The following is a 22501-nucleotide window of genomic DNA, read 5'->3' on the forward strand; positions in this document are numbered from 1 at the left end:
CTAGTTCTTACGGAGAAGGACCTGCTGTTAGCCCCAATTACACAAGCCCAAATAAAGAGGCTGCGGGGGGCATAACCCATCCAGACTGTCTCCTGTCTCGCTGCAATGGAGAGGGGGAGCAGGTCTCCCAGCACTAGACAACTGCTCCAGATTTCCCTCTACTGGTAGCTGTAGATAGGCGAGGTTGGATATATTTTCAATTAATGATTATTCTGCCTACCTTCCTAAGTGTAAATTGTGCAGGTTTTCACCCTGAGTAGAATACAATTCAAAACCCTAGGCTTTACAATCTGGTCATTTATGATATTATCTCACTTTCAAAATCTATTGCAAATGTTAAAGTTATTTTTTTTCATAAAAGAAGCTGACCACGATGGGAAATGTGATGGTGAAATGAATACAGTATTTAGCTGAATGAAATGACCACTGGCACAACAGATATAATTTAGAAATAAAGAAGGATAACACACTTTTATGCTCACCTGGGGGTGTGTAGGCATCCATCGAGGTTTGCACCACTAAAGACCGCCGTTTGGAAGGCATAGGCACAGCCATCTTCCTCTCTTTATGTTTTGCAAGTGCTGCTTGAACTGCTTCCGTATGTACATCTGTAGACACAAAAGCAGAAAATGTTCAAATTCTTTGCAAAAGACATTTACATTCTACATAATGCTGAAATCGAAAATTTCTGCATAAAAACTAACTCCAGCTTGTGAGACAGAGAGCTAAACGTCTTTTAGAATGATAAGAAATTACCATGAACATCTGACCACAACTGTATGCACAGTCGTTATTCCGTACCATACGTCAACCTACTTGTATCAATTAACGAAGACCAATCAGAAGACCCACTTCTGATTCTTCAACTGGCAGAGGAGGTTAAATATGGCCATCAGAGCCATTAAGCAACCCATTCTAGCCCTGCCATATATCTCTGATCCCTCCTAAAGTGGTTTACTAATGAAATAACTCTACAAGTATTCCTGGAGTTTTACACTCAAAAGAAATATACTGACACCTAGAAAACTGTTTAATCAGTGATTGAAAGTAACTAGAATATGATATATAAGCATGTTACAAAACTCCTGTAATAAATGAGAGACTAAAGTCCCATAGAAAACGAAACATCAGTGTTATGTTCTTAGGGAGACTAGGTTACTGTATGCCAACTTGGCACTGCATATATATAGCTCATTATGCGTCCTTAGTGCTGGGATACAGACCTACGGTGGGAGCAGGTGTGCTATTGAAGGAGAGAGGTGAGTGGACCCAATTGGGTCGCTGTCACCAGAGGACACTTGAAGTCCATACTGGGCGACCATGTCTCCTTGCTGTAAAGTGTAGACGCCACTGCAAAGGAAGGGGCATTGGATAACCATATATCCCAAAAAGGCAACACTCTGTCACACACATCCATAAGCACAGAGCAATAAGATGCAATTGATTAAGGATTAGTCGGTTCTACCATAGATGGCCACTATCAATAGTTACTAAGCAACAGCAAGCACAACCGAACAACATCAACCAATCCCCTTGCCTACAATCAACAAGAACCCCGGGATCATTTTGTGCATCCTGCATCCAAATGAACGATAGATAGGCCCACACAAGAAACACCACACAAATGAGCATACCATAGCAAAACAAATTATCACAACTTTTTTCGTAGATGTGCTGTTATGCACGGCGCACTGGAGGAAACGGATTATAAAGTAGGACGGTTTTGCTCTAGGGTTGATTAGGTGGATTTTTTTCAGCGTTCAGAGCTGGAATGACGGGAGTTTCAGAGTGTCATTTTGGGAGGCCTAAAGTAAGGTTTTAAATATGAAGATGAACAGACCAAGTATGCCGTACCCCGCGCATTTGTGAAAGAGCTGACCTGATGGATTGATACACCTTAATGATTTCCTGAGGTAGCAGAAAACTGCAAAAAGGATTTCTTCTCTCTCATGACAAGTCATCTAGAACTGCTGTGACAACAGTTTCATTAATGGAAATGGAGAAAAAGCCAGAGGCCTAACACCTGGCACAAACGTGCTCCTACCTCTCTCCTCTGCTCAAGTGTACTATTACAAGTGGAAAACTTGAAATCCATTGAAGGTTTAGGCCAAACTGCCTCTCGGATTCTGGCTTCACTCCTCCACGATATTAAGCTGCACTTTGTTGGAAGGGCCAGCATCGTATTTGACATGTTGCGGTTAGAGAATGTTCTAGGAGCTTATACTGCATGTCACGAAAGCTTGCACTGTGCCAATAGATGGCACACTCAAATTCAAAGCGCAAGATGTTTAGATAAACTCGACAGGGCAGAGAAACAACACAAAAAAACGTAAAGAACTGCCCTCACGTATAACAAATGAAATCCGACGGAGTACCACCACAAGGCATGTCAGTCCCAGAAATCTAGGGCTCTCCTTTTACACCTGAGATGGGAAATTCAGCATGCAGAGTGTTCTGGTCTATACTTCTCCCACAATGGATCCTAATTTGATGGATCCGTTAAAGTTTATGCAAATAGTTCATGCTTGCATGCAAATGTCAACACTAAATTTTCAGTGGTGCTGTACAGATGAGAGTCCACGTAAGTTACATCCACTATCTAAGCCTGGTCATAAAACAGTAAGAATGCCCATACCAACGGGCACAATTGTGCCCAAGACATATTCTAGTTCCAAAGTGGAATGAAGATTCTGTCTAGTCAGGGCTTGAGCTGCTCTTTTGTATGTACATAGCCAACGCTTTGTCCCACTATCTGATATATCCACTGCCAGTACCGACTAGAGGAAACGAATGCAATGTAACCCTACCTCAGGTTTAAACCTGCGGTGGAAGAGACCTTTGGCACGCCTCATCTACATCACTGACCTTATGCAGATGAAAGGAGAGGTTCTGCAGTCACAGGTTGTTGGCACTGTAACAAAATAAGACGCCAAGTGATAATGTGACTATATTCTCCCATCTGTGGAGTTCTTTCTGCTAAGATGTGGTCTTTAAAACAATGTCAAGTGTTGCCCAATTGTAGATGTTGACCTATTGAATTACGACAATATTTCAGGTTCTGCACTCCTTCCTTGCCAAGCAAGATTTAACTTGTACTGTTGGTGTATAGATGCCCAATCGGTTTGGGAAAAGTGTGACTAAAAACACATCCCCTAGCACCACACTGAGAATGTATTTATTCTAGAACATTATAGTGGCTTGTACTACATTCACAGGTTCAGTATTTCCAGAGAGATACCCATGGTGTAGCCACGTAACAATGAAGCAGTCATACTGAGCAATGGGAAAAACAGCTGTGCCAGGAGGTCCCAAGCCGAGCATAAGAGGCGGCTTTGGTGTAACACCGGAAGGAAGTTTTAGAGCTAATCACAGCAGTGCCAAAACGGGGTAATTATGATCACTCTGAGCCAAGTGATCTGAAAAAAGCCCCCCCTCCTCCCCCCCAGCAAATGAGCTGCAGTGGGAACTGGCCACATGAGGAAAAGCTGCTGCCAGAAGAATAACGTAATATGAGACACTATCCCTCCATGTCGAATTGTGTCCACAGGCTAGTTTTTGAGTGTGGCCTTTAGGTTGTCTTACCATACTATTTTAACTCCCAAAAAATCATACATAATACACACAGGGGGCTTCTGGCTAGCGGGCTGCATCCACTGGTCTCTTAAATATTCACTCACATTTGGTTCCCCCATCACAGCCTACAAGATACAATGGATTAACCATTTAGTCCACTTTACCCACTGACGCGCTTCGAGTGGCTGCACAAGCCAGTCGCGTATTTCACATACACCTAAAACAGTTCCTTTCTCCTTAATAGCAAAGGTGGTTCTGAGTGAATTTTTTATTGATATTTATATTAACTTTAACCAGCTTTTTATTTTGCGTGCACTCCTAAAATATATGTTAAGTGTTTAAATGACAATGTTATGTTCTGCTGCCTGCAACTTGGGTACTTGGTTTGATGGGTATTTATTCTAGTCTCTTTCATGGATAATAATAAAATAAATGTCACACCCAAAAGACATTGTTTAAAATACTACATTAGGAAAACTGCTGTATTGGGACGGAAAATTCACCTGCATGGTAATGGACATGCACCTCTGCCCCAGTGCCCAGCTGCAGCTATATCGGGATCATGGGTACCAATTTTTCATCATGGTAGAACAGGGATTGTGTGTTTCTGTGTGAATGACCTTGGCCTATCTCACAGATAGGCCTTGTTAGACCAGGAAGGGTGCACAAAGCATTACCCTGATCGTGCTAAAGGCCTACTGCTCTTACAGAGAATTATGTAGCAAGACTGCGGAGGTGGCAGCATACCGTTTTTGTAATAATGAGCAATAGAAATGAACAGGCCTTTTTAGCTGCGTCACTGGCTTCGGGCCTACTGGCCCTCTTATGTAGAGTTCCCCTGCTAAGTACCTATCTCGCCCTAGGCCTACATCATGCTAGTACATAGTGCTGTGTAGCGGGCATGTGATTGCACATGTGCTTGCTGTAATGCACATGTGCATGCATATTGTACATGGAGGCCCTTGGGTTCAGTACTGGAAGCCCAGGGCTTTGGAAAGGCATGTGGAGGTGGACGAGCCAGCTCAGAGAGATTGGTGGATTGCCTACATTTCTGAGAAATGGGTGGGACACACACAATGGAGAAAGGGAGAGCCAGGCTCTCCTGTGCACTTCAAAAGTGTTCCTTAAGTCTGAAAAGGTCACTGATCAGTGGGGACTGGGTAAATCTCGGGAAGGAAATGGGGCTGATAAGGGAATCAAAGTGTAAGGCTGTGGGCCTTTATAACCTTTTGGGCATATATCAGTAAGGACCGCCATATAAGTGTGGTCCTCTGGTCACTCCCATGGCATGTGGTGTGGGGTTATCAAGGCTGGAGTTGCTCCTGCTGTGACAGACTGCTTACTCGACAAAGGACTGGACAGAAAAGTGGGGAATTCAAAGTGGACAACACTCACAACACAAACTTCCCAGAGTAAGACACTAAATCATATCTCTGTCTGGAAACTGATTATAAAAAGGAAAGTCTGTATCCCCCCCACCCCCCCAACAAAACATGTAGGTATGCAGCAGCATGATGAAGGTCGACCAGGACCGTGGACCAAGATCTGCTTGTCTCCCTCCTAGGTGAGGGGACTCCACTTTCCCTGGAGCCTCAAGCAAAAGCATTTGCCTGCCTGCCAAGACCAGTGTCCCCAGTAAGGAGGAGGAAAGTGCCTTGAGGCCAAATTGGGATCCTGTTAATTGGGTCCCAGAAGCAGAATGTGAGATTCCGGGCCACCTCTTGACCACTGCACTGATCAGGCATCTTCCAGTGCTGTTGTACACGGTTTATGTATGCCAGGTGAGGGCCGCAGAGAACATTGAGGGCCATCACCCTGGTGCATTGCTGGGGCTGAAGAGGGCAGTCACCCTCTGCAGTGCTATGAACTAGAGGTGCTGTCACCCTGTGTGCCATTGTTTGAGACCACCGTATGCCAGGTGGGGGTAAGGTAAAGAGTAAGGGCCATCTCTCCGGTGCAATGCTACAGCTGAAGAGGGCAGTCTCCCTGTGCAGTGTTGTGACCCAGAGAGGCCATTACCCTGTGTGTAGCTGTTCAAAACACTTGAATGCTAGGTGGGGGACAAGATGAAGAGAGGGCTGTTGCCCTGGAGCAGGGTATGATTGTGTATATTATTGTGGTGTGCCATATTCACGTTGTGTTCATATATAAATACTACTTTTTTCACGAAAGCAAGTATCCCACTGGACATTCATTAACTAGGGTTTCTGAGCTTGTTTGGAGTCTTGTGCCGATGTAAACCTTGCACCTAGCTCACTCCCCCAACCCCAACGCTCCCTCTCTATATGTATGTTCAGTATGTATGTGTTTTCCCATTGCCGTCAAATGAGTGGAGCTTGGACTAGAAAAGTTTTTGTGTTTGCATAGCCATAGTCTATACTGTGAAAAACTCAAGTACCAGTTAAAACCAGCCTGACATAAAAAAAATATCACAGATAGAAAATAGATCTGTAAGACTGAGAAAGAGATTGGTAGGCCCGCCATAAATCCAAAATTTATATTTGATGCATCATACAATCATGATGTTTGTATATTAATGCTTTGAGTCAAATCCATAAGCTCAGTTAAAAGTTTATTATGACACACTCGAAAAGGAACAGCCGACACATGCAGAAGATCAAGGATCAATCGATCACAAAAGGCTGATTATGGTCAGAACGACAGTTGTGCATCTCGGGTTCCATCCCTAGTATCCTTGATCTTCTGCATAACAATCATATAAAGAGCATTTTCTCTTGAATATTGGGAGAGCCTTGAGAAAGCTCCAGGTACATACACAACAAGGCGCGAAACACGTGTCGGCTGTTCCTTTTCAAGTCTATCATAATAAACTTTTAAAAAACATATTAAATGTTAGCAAGAATACAACCTTGTACTGACTGCAATCACTTACTAAAATTTCAATTCTCCAAAATAACAAAAATATGTTCTAAAAATCTGTTTACAGTTGGTTTTCTTATTAAGGCGCATGTGTAGCTATGGTTAAAATAAGGTGCAATACTCCCGAACACATCAATGGCTGCATGCACTATATGAAAAAATGGCGAAGTTGCTTATGAATTTGTTTTTTCTAAACAGGAAACTAAACAAAGAGCTGGTAACGAAGGGAGGGCTACAAAGCCTCACCGGAATCTTTTAGAGACCATAGAACTTTGAAGATACTCCAGTAGTTCTTGCTTAAAGTGTCACCAGCAGCCCTCTTCAAGAAATTCATGAAATGGATCCCAGGATCATGGTCCTAACTGTGGAGCTGTACCAATTATTTAGTGAAGAAATCGGGTGCATAGACGCACTCTCATGAACAATTATACAAACTGTCAAGATTCCTTTGCACACCACTGGAAACTGAAGCCAGGATGTTAGCAGGCTGCTCACAGGGAGGAGAGACATTAATGAGCGTGAGTGTTAAGTGAAGTGGTAATTCTGTGTGGATACCATCCTTGTTGAATCAGAGTTGACCAAGTGCCGACTCACACCTGGTAACCCCAGTCCTAAAAGTAGAAAGAATTTGTGTATTGAAAAAGGACAAAACATGTGGAAAAGGGCCTGGTACTTTCCTGGACAGGCCTGCCGCCTGTGTCCTTTCTGGGTCTGAAAACCTGTATCTGGAATAACTTGCAGGCCCTTACTGAAAAGCAAATAGTGTTACTGACAATTTCTCAAGCTGAAATGGCTGAATCAAATGCCTATTAAACAAAACTTGGTTGATCAATGAACTCACTTTAATGAAGGTGTCAATAACAAGCATAGTGTAAAGCCAATAAGTCTCGCCTTCGAGGTCTATTGGATTCTCCAATGCACCTTGCCCATGCTCTGTTGCATCTGCATAAATTAAAATGCTTTAGACCTAAAAACTGATCTAGCACTTAAGTCAAAGACAGCCTGAAAACCACTAGCTATTATCAAAGGTATCCAAAATGCGTGTTTTAGGTAATGAGGTACTATAAGTGAAATAAGGTCTGTAAATTATTTTTAAACAGTTTTAAATAAAAGTAATATTATATCAGTCACCTAAACCGAATGTGGTTTGGATTCTTGACATATCTTTTACTCTTGGATAAAGCAAAAGCTGACTTTACCTGCATATCTCCTGGAATCCAGAGACCATGAGGGCACAAGAGAGCACTAACAGGTGAATAATACGTTCACAAGATAAAATGGGCTTTGTTAGCACACAAACATTTCCTCCTGGTCGTCAACTTCTTTGTCTTGCATTTGATCTAGAACTCAGTCTTATCCTCACTCTAAAAAAAGGAATTAGACCCCCTCACCTTCCTACCTCTGAAATAATGGATATAACAAAAGCTTGTGTAGCACTAAGTACATATTTACACAACAGCACTTTTTAGAGCCTTGTTTTGACAGCGCACCCCTTTCTAACACTGGCTTTCTTCGAGCAGCTGTTGGCCAGGCCTGAGACTTGGTCACTCAAGTCTTGACTCACCCCAGTGGAATATTCATGACTCACCTGATGGTACTGGCTGGCTGGGTGCTTCCTTCAACCTCTATTCAAGTGCTTGCACTGAACTGCATGCTTCTGCTAGCTCCTTCCCTTGAATCTCCCTTTATTCTTCTAATGCTGCAGTATTAGCATAATAAACACAAACCCAGTGACTTTAGCACCATGGGTTAGTTACATCAAAGGCGTCACATGAGCACGGTATTCACATTTTTGATCACTGTAGAGGAGAATTACACTTTTAATGTTTTTTTTTAACAAATATAAATGTCATTGTTAGAGGTTTTCCTAACATTAATTAGTCATCCATTTGTAATTGTAGGGTTTTGGCATATCTGGTGCTCCAGAATAAGCAATAGATAAGGTTTAACAAACAGAAACATGTATATCTCTACATTACCCCCTTCTGTGCCGTGGACGTAATGGTTACGTCCTGCAGCACAGTGCTTGTGTGCCCAAGACGTAACCATTACGTCCTGGGCACAGAGCCCAGAGGGAGCGCTAGTGCTCCATCTGTGGGTTTCCCCCCCAAGGCAGGGATGGAAGGGGAAGACCTTCCCCTTCCACCCCCGACGTGACATCAGCGCGCAAGCGCGCGCTGTTTACCAGAAGGCCTCCTCCCATCGCGCTGGAAGCTCAGCTTCCAGTGCGATCGGAAGAGAAAAGAGAAAGCATTTCTCTTCCGATCACATGGAGGAGGCCGAGAGACTTCAAAGGGAAGGAAAGTTATTTCCTTCCCTTTGAAGTCTCTCTCAGCGTTTTGGCAGCCGGATTGCAAGCAATCCGGCTGCCAAAACGCCCACTAGACACCAGGGATTTTTTTTTTTTTTTAAATGAAACTGGCATTAGGGAGCGACCCCTTGGGCAAGGGTCGCTCCCGGGGGGGGCATTTTTTTTAAAGGCCTTTTCTGCCCCCCCTGGAGGCAGATCGGCCTATAATTAGACCGATCTGCCCCCGGGGGGGGGGGCCGAATCCTTTAGGCACCAGGGAGTTTTCTTTTTTTTTTGTTTTTCTTTTGTTTTATAGTTTTGAGGTGGGGAGCAAATTATATTTAGGGGCAAATTATATTTAGGCTATTTCTGCCCCCTTTGGGGGCAGATTGGCCTATTTTTATGAGGCCAATCTGCCCCCAAGGGGGACAGAAACCACTAGACACCAGGGAGTTATTTTATTTTTTCGCGAATTTCACGTAAGGGGAGCGACCCCTTGGGCAAGGGTCGCTCCCAGGGGGGGGCATTTTTTTAAAAGGCCTTTTCTGCCCCCCCCCCCGGGGGCAGAAACCTCTAGGCACCAGGGATAAAAAAAATGTTTATAAATTATATTTAGGCCATTTTGGCCTATTTTTATGAGGCCAATATGCCCCCAAGGGGGACAGAAACCACTAGACACCAGGGAGTTTGGTTTTTTTCTCGCAAATTTCACGCAAGGGGAGCGACCCCTTATGCAAGGGTCGTTCCCCTGGGGGGCAAATTTATTTTAGGCTATTTCTGCCCCCCCTGGGGGGCAGATCAGCCTATTTTAATTAGGCCGATCTGCCCCCAAGGGGGACAGAAACCACTAGGCACCGGGGATTTTTGTTGTTGTTGTTGTTTTACAGATGGGGAGCGACCCCTTAGGCAAGGGTCGCTCCCCTGGAGGGGCAAATTGTATTTAGGCCATTTTTGTCCCCTTTGGGGGCAGATCGGCCGATTTTAGGTCAGAAACAACTAGGCATCGGGGATTTCTTTTTTTTGCACCAATTTCACGCAAGGGGAGCGACCCCGTAGGCAAGGGTCACTCCCCAGGGGGTTTATTGTTATTAGGCAGATCTGCCCCCCTTGGGGGGGGGGGGGCAGAAACCTCTAGGCGCCAGGGGGGGCGCAAATTTATTTTAGGCCATTTCTGCCCCCCCTGGGACCGGCTGATCTAGAGGCCAAAATCTACAGGTAGGTACTTTGCAAAAAAACCCCTCTGTTTTCTGTGAAAAAATGTGAAGTGTCCACGCTGCATTTTGGGTCATTTCCTGTCGCGGAATCGGAGCCTGTCGCGTTGTTGCTATTTTGTGTTTATACAAGTCTGAAAAAAGATACGAGTACCTCCGCACTTGCGGGGACGGTACTCGTATTTTTTTTCAGACTTGTATAAACACCAAATAGCAACAACGCGACAGGCTCCGATTCCAAGCCTGCGCGTTCAGTTGTTTTACTTGTAGAGGGTGCCGCTATAAACTCGAAACGCCCCTACGTACGGATTTCATTTTATTTTTATTTTTTCTTGTTGCCCGGCTGAGTACCTCTCGGAAAGGATGGACTCCAAGCTCCTCTTGATGTAGGGGATATTGTTGAGAATACTGCTGTATAGACACTGTTTTACCTGATTAGAACTGGTAGTAGCAATATTATGTGGGATGAGTTATCTGGGTGCCTTGTGAGTTTGCCTACTCCATCTTGTTTATTGCTAACCTGTTACATACTATTTCAGGATATAATGGGCAACTTTTTCCCTGTATAAATTCTGATTGTTTTACTGGTATTAAAATACAATTGTCTGTTCTCTCGCTGTTTTGTCTATCAAACGGTTAGAGTGTATCATAAGCCTGGCTATTGGTCTGCGTGATCCCATGAAGCCCTGTCCCGACTCGGGAGGGTAAGCCTTTGTTATTTATTCAGCATGAGTGTGCTACCACCCACATCTCCACTTTGTGTCACACAGTTTGTCACATATTCACTGTTTTGTTTAACACAACAAGGGTATGGAGTTCATTACCTATTTGTTGATACCTTTTATACCTTTGCAGGGTGACCGTTAAGAACAGAAAGTTCGGATCAGGTTGGACTTTCGTAAGTGACTGGCGATACTTTTTTGACTGTCAGTGATAGTTTGTAAGAGTCTACTTAGTCTTAAGTTGGAGAAGCTTAGAAAAACATTAGGTCCTGAAGAAGCGTCACAGGATCCATGTGAACCACATAGACGCGAAACATGTTGACCCTAATTGAAGGTGGGTCGGGTAGTTCCTGATCCCTTCCTCTTTTCCACATTTAGTACTAATAGAGTGGATGAGCATTACCTCTACCTCACTCTCTGGATATATTTTTAATCTTGGCCATCACCCCATACAGAAATAAAAATAATATTTAGTAGGGGCCCTGAGCCAATTTTAGTCCTTAATCTCTTCTCCCCTTTCTATTTCTTCCCTCACTTACTTGTGGGGCATTAGCGGCATCATCGATAAAAGATCTCCAGCAGAGAGCCCCCCTACGGGGGGTGCCCGTCAGACATTGCAGCGCCGGTCTGACGAGGAGCCCGTCCGATGATGAAGCATGACACCCATTAGGTGTGTGAGGACCCTTGCTCCTAACAATTAGGACTCCTTAGTGTTCACCCTGTCTTTTCTTTCTATCCTTGGAACAGTGTATTTCATTATATAATAACTTTCATCGGAGGGTATACACTGGACCATTAACCCTCCGGGTTCCCCTTATCTCTTTGTAGTTGTTTTAGTTATTGATTATCATCAATTTCATTGCTTTTGTGCAAAGACCTGGTTGTTACACTCATTTCTGAGCCTGCGCACAGCTATGTGCATCTGTCAACTTAAATGGCAATCATTTCAATGAATCAACTTCTGTTAAAAAGCGTTCCAAAACCTTACGTATCCATTCACAAACAGTACACTTCCCTTATTTATTTAAGGCCCTTTTTAAGGCAGTTGATAGCTTAATTGTATACTAAGGGGGGTATTTGAATATGGCTTGTAGAATGCATTCTTTGATGATGGATTGTGTCCACTGTGTTATAAAATATTTTTACTTTTCTGTATAACTGAAGCCATACTTGATATGGTTTTGCACATGGTTCTGTGAGCCAGTTGCAGCAACATTTCCACAATCAAATACTGTAAACAAAACAACAACAACAAAAGTAAAGTCTTGATTACCATGTTGAAATTAACAGCCAGGTTGAAAGGGGGAAGGAGCATGTGGTGGCCGTAGGGCATCGGTACAACATTAACAGAGGAAGAGGAGACGCTGATGTGACAAAACCTGGGCTCACGGAAACCAAATGTGAGAGGAAGAATAGAAGAGAGCAAGCAGACTCCAGATCTCAAAAACCCAATGTATGGGGAGACTTTGAGCCTAACTGTGATGGTACAGGAAGACCAGCAGAAAGGAGGTGGCTGTGCACAAGAGCTGCCATTGTATTGAAAGAGTAGCATAGTGGGCCTTCAGCTGGAGACTGATTCATAGCAATACATTTTATGCAGAGGACTAAGAGAGAGAGGGGATCGCTGTTTCCCAGGATTAGGATCCCTTCGCAGATGTCAGACATTAATACCAATAGAAAAGTGGTAATAGCCATTTTAGAGCCAAAAGTACAAGAGTTGGGGCGTTTCCCTAAAGATTGAGTTGGCCACAAATTACCAAACAACCACCTGAACTGAATGGCCCCAAAGCAATTTCCCGGCAGACTAGCCTGCAGTTGCACACAGGAGATGAAATATAGCTCATTAGAAAAGCCATAGGACACATGGTGAATCACTTTTGAGAGGAAAAGCTAAGCATGTTAGACAGTCGGGTGACTTTTGCGCTTATTTAAACAATGGCTATTTGAAGAAAGAAAAAGCTTATGACAAAGGATTCATCATACCTCAGTGTCTTCCATCATACCTCACCATGCTGTTGTCCACATTTTCTATTATTACTGAAGCAAAGTGATAACTAAGAAAATAAAAAATTTGTTCTAATCATGAAAGCGAGATGGTGATCGGTTTACACTTACACAATGCCATGTCCTATACCATATACTGCAGGCTTTGTGGAGGGGGTGGGGTCGCAAATGGAACTGCCTTCATATTTTTAGATTGGAGGCCAATTCCAAAAAGCTATGCTTTCCAAGCCCAACTGTCAGTCAGTGGTATAACACATACCATGTGAATCTAGAAAGACTCAATGCAAAAATAAATAGGGGACACTTACACAAAAGTGCTGACTTATGTAGTGGTCACGTAAACATACAAATGTGTGTCTAACACTTAAGATGAGTTGATACGGATCATGAGAGTCATATCAAGTCATTTACAATTCACTTCTAAAATAGATTGGAGCATAAAAAACTGTCACGGCTGACAAAAAGCAGGGCTGTGCTTGGGTAAACGTCAAGGTTGATATGACTTTGCAGAGTGCTACAAAGGACATGTTCATGTGATATAATGCACTCACGTAACAATACTGAAACAAGGCAAGAAGCACCATGTAAAAGCAAGGACTAAATTAATTTTTGTCCGATTTTTATGAGCATTTACACTCCAAAGCATTTCAAAATTCAAAGAAAGTGGGTCATATGAATGTGGCAAAACAGCTTTGAAAATACATTAGTAATAGGATTGTATATATTATTATTTTTTACTGAAAGTGTAGTTTTGCAGGACCACACATTCTGTGAATTGCTGAAATAATACAGGGAAAGAATGTGAGAAGAACAAAAATGCCTAGAGGAATGCCTACATGAACTGATTTCACAATGCTTCAACACCACAGCAGCCCCCACCACGCCAGACACCACCCCCACTAACACCACCCGCTCGGATCCCCTAACCTCTTGGGCCAACGTCAGTGACATTGAGACACGCAAGATCATGAACTCCATCCACTCCGGATCACCGTCAGACCCATGTCCCCACCACGTGTACAACAAAGCAGACGCAACCATCGCTTCCCAACTACAGAAGGTCATCAACATCTCCTTCGAAACAGCAACATTTCCAGAAAGCTGGAAACACGCCGAAATCAACGCACTCCTTAAGAAGCCCAAACAGACCCCCAGGATCTTAAGAACTTACGACCCATCTCCCTGCTCCCGTTCCCTGCGAAGGTCATCGAGAAAATCGTCAACGCGCAACTGACTCGCCACCTCGAAATTAACGACATCCTAGACCCCTCCCAGTCCGGCTTCCGACAAAACCACAGCACCAAGACCGCGCTGCTCGCCGCCACAGACGACATCAGACGCCAAATGGACAACGGCGAAACATCAGCCCTCATTCTCCTGGACCTATCAGCCGCCTTCGACACAGTATGCCATCACACTCTGAGAACCCGCCTCTTCGAAGCCGGAATACAAAAGAAGGCCCTCGAGTGGACTACATCCTTCCTCTCCAACAGAACCCAGAGAGTCCGCCTCCCTCCCTTCCGCTCCAAAGCCACCAAACTCATCTTCGGCGTACCCCAGGGCTCATCCCAACTTTATTCAACATCTACATGGCACCCCTCGCTCAAGTAGCCCGCCAATACAACCTCAACATCATCTCCTACGCCGACGACACGCAGCTCATCCTCTCCCTCACCAAGGACCCGCACACCGCCAAGTCCAACCCCCACGAGGGAATGCAGGCCATTGCCGAATGGATGAGAAACAGCCGCCTGAAACTGAACTCGGACAAGACGGAGGTCCTCATCCTCGGACCCAACCCCTCTGCCTGGGCCGACTCCTGGTGGCCAACATCTCTATGAACCCCACCAACACCGACTGACCACGCACGCAATCTGGCTTCATCCTCGACTCCTCCCTCTCCATGTCAAAACAGGTCAACGCAGTCTCCTCCTCCTTCTACAACACTCTCTGCATGATCTAAAAGTGGATCCCAACAGACACAAGAAAAACAGTGACACAGGCCCTCGTTAGCAACAGGCTAGACTACGGCAACGCACTCTACACAGGCATCCCGACAAAACACCTGCGGCGCCTCCAGCGCATCCAAAACGCCTCCGCCTGACTAATCCTCAACGTACCCCACCGCAACCACATCACACCCCATCTGAGAGACCTCCACTGGCTCCCCGTTGACAAGAGGATCACATTCAAGCTCCTCACCCACGCACACAAAGCACTCCACAACACTGGACCTGCTTACCTCAACAACAGACTCAGCTTCTACACCCCCACCAACAGCTCCGCTCTGCAGATCTCGCACTCACCACCGTCCCCCGCATCCACCGAAAGACGTCCGGCGGCAGATCCTTCTCCTACCTCTCCGCCAAGACATGGAACACTCTCCCAACCAACCTGGGACAGACCCAGGACCTACTCACCTTCAGAAGACTCCTCAAGACCTGGCTCTTCGACCAGTAGCAGCGTGCCCCCCCCGCGCCTTGAAACCCTGATGGGTATGTAGCACCCTCTATAAATATATTGATTGATTGATTGATTCCTATAGCCCCAATGGACCTTTAATCGTCTGTTTTCTAAAGATGTAAAGACGGCAATACCACTGCCCACCTGGAATATCCAACAAGTTTTTAAATAAGATCTGGTAAGCTGAAGAGCCCAGCTTCCTGTGCTGCACTGTATTGCATGGTACAGCTGTACTGCAGAATGTATACAATGCTTCATATACTGGAGTAGGCCACGTTCTAGTGGAAGAGTCAAGAGGACCATGACCCTCTGTTCCCACACCCCAACCAGTGGAGCCCAATGGCCCACCCATGATCTAGTCACCAGTCTTAGAGTTTCAGTTCTGTTTCGTGCTTGCCAGTCTGTGCTTGTCTCTTCTTACTTGCAGACTAGCAATATCATGGGCTACCTTCAAATCTCCGTTTGGCAGGGCCATCACGAGGGAGTGCAGCTGGTGTCTGTTGACCACGGTCAATGCTTTATGGAGCTGTTAGAGAAGATTTCTAATTATTAAATATGCATATTCAGAGCATGAATGATTTTCATATGAAATGAATTCCTTATATTCATAAGAACTGTGTTTCCTTTAATTGGCCTGACCGGGCCCTAATTCCATCTTAAAATTCAAAATGGGACCATGGTTTTATTCTTATAAACAAAGGAGACCACAGTACTGCCTTGGATACACTGTCATGCCTTTTGTTAGTGGGGCATAATTCACCATTCAGCACCGCCCATATACTTTGTATTTTGCTGCTTGTTTACCTATTTACTATTGGTTACTTTCAGGAGATTTTATCAGTAGAACCACTACTACCTCTTTGTCTGAATATGTATGTCCTCTTACTATCTCCACACACACCTAAGTGTGGACGCAAAACATTATTGAATGAATTATTTATTGTGATTCTTTCATAATAAGATTTTCTTCTCTGTAAGCTGTAGTGGAAGCTTTCCTCTCAAACGCTACTTTTCAAGTTCTTCCTCCCTGAAACTCAGTGAATCTATTAATTTCATAAGTACTCATTGTTTTACGTGTAACAAGATTTCTACTATCACATTCCTTTACATCAGGGCAAATGGGGACAAATTATTAACTTAGGGGACTGTATAAGGTACTGTTGCATTTTATTCTGTACTGTGATTTGCTGAGTCTATTTATCATTTTGCTCCCTCGTACTGATTATTTTTGTTGTGAAATTTCCCATTAAGGGGGCTTATTTTGGTGATGATACAGAGTTGCTAGCATTGAGTCTTAGAGAGAAGACTAATATCTACCTTAACCCTGACCTTAAAACTACCTGCATGCTGCATATGACTAAGCTTAATGCTGCTTCCCTATATATATGAGATTATTATGACTTTAACTCATTAACCATATGTTGCTTTCTGTATGATTTTGATTTTAACAACCATTCATGGTTTCTAGCTTTTATCTGGTCTCAGGTGGGCTTATTTAAATGATTATGTTGTTTGATTTATTGTCAATCCTGATCTCTTCAGGCCACATTTCCACTACATTCTTGAAGACAACACCGTCCTCCAATCTGCGTAGGGGCTTTATTTTGAGATTATGTGATAAAATAGCGTCATCAGAGCCCGCCAGAATAGGGTTTCATTCTTGAGAAATTAAGTCATTTTCCATTTGCTTAAGAGGCAGGACAGTAGCTGTTGTGGCCCTTGCAGGCCAAAAATACCTGCCATTATTGATTGGGCATATTCTGCATCTCAGAGGGGGCTCAGAAGCAAAAGCATATTTTTGCCCTCGGCTGAAACCTGTCTCAGGCTTTTTATATTTGCTCACGAGGATACAGTAGGCAGCAGCAGAGCCACAGCTTTCGGTGCCCAGAGTTTGCTTTGTACACTGCCAATCGTGTGTCAGGGATTACTTCAGTTATTTGTGTGCCTAGCATGTGACTGAATGCATCTCAGCCCTTCTATCATTTTACTGACATCGAACTGTAATAAAATCTCTCTTTATCAAAGTACTTATAAAAATTCTCTTTTGAGCCTTTATGATTTTTCCTCAAATCCCACATGGTCTTTCTTATAACTGCTAGTGACCCAAGTGTACAATCATCAATTGCATTATTTCACATATTCTTTGGAGAGAAACAAGACCCATGTCAAAGTATGTTTAAATGCTACTATGTTTAAATGAATGTGTTCGCTTAGCATGCATAACATGCAACATGTACCAGCTCTTCGCAAATGTCAATGAGAAGACCCCCACCCACCCTAAACAGATTAATTTTACATTATTTTATGTTCAGTCAATCTAACTTGCCCACATTGCTTTAACAAGCTCACTTCCCAAATATATTAATATTCTCCGAATACTCAAAAATTCCCTAACAAGAACACCCAACTATAAATGTTTCTTTAAACACTCAACTTTTGACCAGGGACTTTAACTATGTGTTTTTTAAACAGGGCCCACAAATTGTTTTGGCATGACTTCTATGTATAAGTGTAAAGTCAGCATGGCTAGAAGCTGAAGCCTCCCTTCTACAATAGTACAACAGTTTATCCTGTGACACTCAATTGCAATAAAAGACGGAATGCAAGCCCCATTGGGAGGCAGAGTCAAAGTAAAATTACAGAAATACCCTGAAATGAGTTTTACCTTTTTGTGGCCAATAAATAAAACGCACCTATCACTGTAAAATATCCACATAATGAGTCATTATTAACTTTAAAACAATGCAGACTACTAAACTTGAAAAAAAACAAGAAGTAATGCAGTGTGGTATTGGTGATCATTCCTAATTAGCAAACAATTCATAGCACTATTGTGTCTTTTTCCCAAGCAACTTAAGCATATGTATTTAAGGACCTTTCAGGTGTGTTTAGTGGTGTTCTTGGTAACCACTGTTCCTTTAACTCCAGCTGAACATTTTTATAAAGCGAATGAAAGTGATTGAGTAGCTATTTTGCGCACAGAAGATAGTTTTCAAGTCAACATATGAATTCTTCCCATTTTTGTTAGTAGTGCTTCACAAATGTTTTGTTTTTTTTACAACTTCCTCCGCTTTCTAAAGTGTGAAGCTAGCAAAGTTTAAAAATAAATAAATAAATAAATAAATAAAAAGTAGCAAAAATGAGGAACTATCTAACAGTGGGAGCACTCTTGCTACCACACAGTATCTCAAGCATGCAACGAACTAGCCACAACAAATATCCCTTCCATGTTGTTGGAAGTCCCATGACAGAACTTCAGGAAGCATGGTAGATGAAGACTATCCTGGGTGACAGCAGGGAAATCAGTTCCCTACAGCCAGTGCTTGAAGTGGAAAAACAGAAGTGCAGGTACTCTGTATCAGAGTGCTTGATTGTTTCTGGGAAGTGCTGGTACTCACCAATGGAAAGAATTACGTTTTTCTTGGGAAGTGCAGGTACTCTCCCTCTCAAAATAAAAAAGAGCCTGTACTCAGTACCGGCCCATTTAAAGCACTGCCTACAGCGAAATGTTCAATTTGCACATCCTTTGATATATACTGGTTTGCAGGGCTCTTATTACATGATAACCAACCATGATACGGAGCAGATTGAAAACCATAACTGGAGAACATGTTATCAAACATGCATATTTTATGATGCATGTCTGTGATACTAGAAAATGTGCACCGGACACACAACAACATATTACTAGAATAAGCAGTAGCCTAGTACAATATTTTGGTGGCTTTGCGCCACTTATGGTTAGTTATAATAGCACGCAACCTCCGGAATTCACATCTCAAGCACTACAGATATCCCCTGTAGATAAAACACCCTTGCTTGTGGTAATCTCTAGCCATGACTATGTCTAGCTGGCAGTAAGGAGAGATGCCCTGCTGCCACTACCCATTGGGCCTACAGCTATGTCCGTTATGTCCAATGGGCACAGGGAACAGTCTACACTCCCAGTACATATTAAGGTCTAATCACAGGGAATGGCCAATATGTGTAACTTTGCTTTATAGACATGTCAAAATTGGACATATTTGCTAGTGCTAAAACAGTGTCTTAGGCACTTTGTTGATTTTTGTATGCTCCCTCAAGCACCTCCTTGGCCCACCCATGTGTAGGAGTGTAGCTTGGGCGGTAAGATTGGGGCGGTGTGAGATTGTGCATGCAAAAAACAAAAAACAGGTGAAATCCAACAGACACCTCACCAGACTGAGAGCACCTATATCCAACTATTAACTAGAAAATAAATGTATTAGGGGGAGTAACACCCGCCTGAAAGAACGCCCCTGCCCATGCATCTTCATGGCTCTCCCGTAGCCAGAATCCTGGAGCCGGGCCTTCTCCGGACGTGCTACCAGACACCGTCCAACTGCAGGCCACAAAGGCATTATACAGCCATTTCTTATACTTTTCCTTGATAGTATCGTGTGCTGACTGGATATCGGAAGCGGGGAGTAATGGGGGCAGTTAGAAGAGCGGGTGGACCCGGCTGCAGATAATGTTGTTATTTCACCATTATGCTCAAATCGCACAGTACTTACTCTTGACTTTCCGCCTTTGAGCGAACAAAGAAAATGTAATGTGTTTGCCTAAGAGGACATTACAGTTCTAAAGGCATCATTAGCTGCACGTCTGAACAAAAAAGGAGAAATCAAAAATGAAAGAAGGAGTGACTTAATGATGCAAGGTTTCACAGCCCACTTTATACTGCAGCTTGTGAACAGCCGGAGCATCTAGAACCGCTGTCTGTAATCAATAAATAAAAGGACAAAAAATCGCGTTCACATTTGATTGAGTATTTACATTAATAGGCTGTTGAAAACTACACTTCAGCTGAAAAGCCGAGAAAGTCTCCGAGTCAAAGTAGTGTGCACTTGGCTTCCCACTACCGCACCCGTTTTACTCGCCAGTGAGGAACAATCCTGTTGGTATCAGTCACAACTAGCTCATATGGCCGTCCAGGGCACGTCGCACTCTCAGGCAAATTACAAAACTAACTCACACTTGAAAGTGACAATATCGTCTCTGCATTTTCAACAATAGAGTGCATCTTTGTCTATCTGCGTGGAGATTTGCCGGGAAACAATCTCAGGCTATGAGACTTTGGTTTGTACCCGCTCTCCCCCGGCATCCCAAGTATTTCCCAAATGTTAGCATTTAATAAACATGTATGCTACCTGTCTCTTGCTATGAGTCACCTTCATCCTCTCCTGCATTTTCAAGCTTCAAACCAATTTGCAAGATGGCAATTAAAAAATACCTACTCTAATCAGAGATGGAAATAAATAAATACATAAATACTCAGGAACCAGCACACGGGGGTGGGGTTAGAAAACAGGGAGTTGTAACGAAGGACTGAAACATATGGCGTGAGTCACGAGGAAGGCCCACAGAAGTCACCCTATGGCCTACAGCATATTACTGTGTATTCACTGCCACCTGCAGATGTGACACAAGTTGTCCTATCCTTTTAGCGATTCTTTGTTATACAGTGTTTGTCACTCTTCAGGGTCTAGCAGAGCTATCTAACGATTTTGTAAATAAAACAAAAGTATACCAGTAGATATGCACTGTTTTTTCTAAGTCCTAAAAGAAAAGGAACATGACGAGGAAAAAAGTTAGTAAAGTTGTTCAGGTTTCATTTATTGCTTACAACAGAATTCATTTTAAAATACTGCAGGGACCAAAAGCACATGCATCTGTGTATCCAGCAGGGCTCGCGCTATACAAATGGTTCTGAAATGCTTAACATACTTGACAGAGAAATCTGTGTGACTTGTGGTTCCAGGCATGGATCATAAAATTGCTCCAAAGGTTAAAGCAATACTTTAGGGAACTTACACCTAAGCTTCATCGCACCACCAGAACAAACCCATTGCTGATAAAGGTGAAAAGGAGAACCACATCCAAGATGTAAAAATCCACTTTTTTAACTGATTCCCAACATCCAAGAGTGAAGACTGAGAATTGAGATGGAAGGACAAAGAGTTCCAAAACCGAGAATATGGCTTCTGCAGTACCTAAAGGAGATGGCACAGATTTTCTTTATACGTAAAGTAGCACATTGTGTTAATAAGTTAATTGCAGAGGTCCTGATTAACACACGGGTCACAAAATACAACCATGACAAAGTAGTTTAGTATGATATGCAGCAGCTGTAAGCAGCTGCATGCAGCCTGCACGTATACATTTGATTATCTTTTGGCATTCTAAGAATGAGTAAATGGAAACACCATCCACAATCACCATCACCTCATCAGATCTGCCAAGAAAACCTCCTTCAAAGATCGCCTGGACGACAACCCACACAACAGCAAGGAGCTCTTCAACATCGTGAATTAACTCTCCAACCCCAGCTCCAGCACAAATGGCATCCCACCTTCACAAGACCTGTGTAACTCCCTCGCCGCCTTATTCCACCACAAGATCACAGACATCCATGACACCTTCAACTACGACCCCCAGCTCGTCTGGGCCAACGTGAACTAAGACGACACAATCAAAACCATGGGCACCATCCACTCTGGATCTCCATCAGACCCATGCCTGCACCACATCTTTAACAAAGCAAGCGCCACCATCGCACCCCACCTCCACAAAGTCGTCAACATCTCCTTCGAGACCGCGACCTACCCCGAGAGCTGGAAGCATGCCGAGATCAAACCCCTACTTCAAGAAACCCATGGCGGACCAGAGAGACCTCAAGAACTTCCGTCCCATCTCCCTACTCCCATTTCCGGCCAAGGTCATCAAGAAGATCGTCAACAAACTGACCCACTACCTTGAAGAAAACAACATCCTGGACCCATCCCAATCAGGGTTCCGCAGCAACCACAGTACCGAAACCGCCCTCATCGCCGCCACCAACGACATCTGGGCCGTGCTTGACAAAGGCAAAACTGCGGCCCTCATTCTCCTGGACCTCTCGGCCGCCTTCGACATAGTCTGCCACCGCATCCTACGAACACGCCTCCACAACGCAGGGATCCGGGACAAAGCTCTAGAGTGGACCACCTCCTTCCTCTCCGGCAGAACTCAGAGTGTCCGCCTCCCCCTTTCCGCTTCAAAGCCTCCAAGATCATCTGCGGCGTTCCCCAAGGTCCGTCCCTCAGCCCTACACTTTTCAACGTCTACATGGCGCCGCTCGCCTACGTCGCCTGGCTACACAACCTCAACATCATCTCCTACACCGACGACACCCAACTGATCCTCTCCCTCACCAAGGACCCCCTCACCGCCAAATCCAACCTCCATGAAGGAATGAAGGCCGTCGCCGAACGGATGAGGAACAGCAAACTGAAGTTGAACTCAGATAAGATGGAGGTCCTCATCCTTAGACTCCTGGTGGCCGACCGCTCTGGGAGCAG

The 22501-nt window shown here is 43.9% G+C and overlaps 1 protein-coding gene across 8 annotated transcripts in view; it reads right to left on the minus strand.

The window, feature by feature from the left end:
* The window catches only part of DIP2C (disco interacting protein 2 homolog C), a 1002241-nt gene that overhangs the window by 549901 nt on the left and 429839 nt on the right, over window positions 1-22501 (minus strand). For 5 of the 8 annotated variants that reach the window (XM_069211176.1, XM_069211178.1, XM_069211177.1 and 2 more), the window contains one exon: window positions 483-608. In XM_069211176.1, coding sequence (XP_069067277.1) covers window positions 483-608 — 126 coding nt within the window. Of the gene's footprint in view, window positions 1-470; window positions 609-22501 lie in introns of all 8 variants that reach the window. The other 3 variants (XM_069211173.1, XM_069211175.1, XM_069211174.1) reach the window with 1 other exon arrangement.

The sequence above is a fragment of the Pleurodeles waltl genome, chromosome 10 (assembly GCF_031143425.1).
Source record: "Pleurodeles waltl isolate 20211129_DDA chromosome 10, aPleWal1.hap1.20221129, whole genome shotgun sequence".
Taxonomy (NCBI): Eukaryota; Metazoa; Chordata; class Amphibia; order Caudata; family Salamandridae; genus Pleurodeles; species Pleurodeles waltl.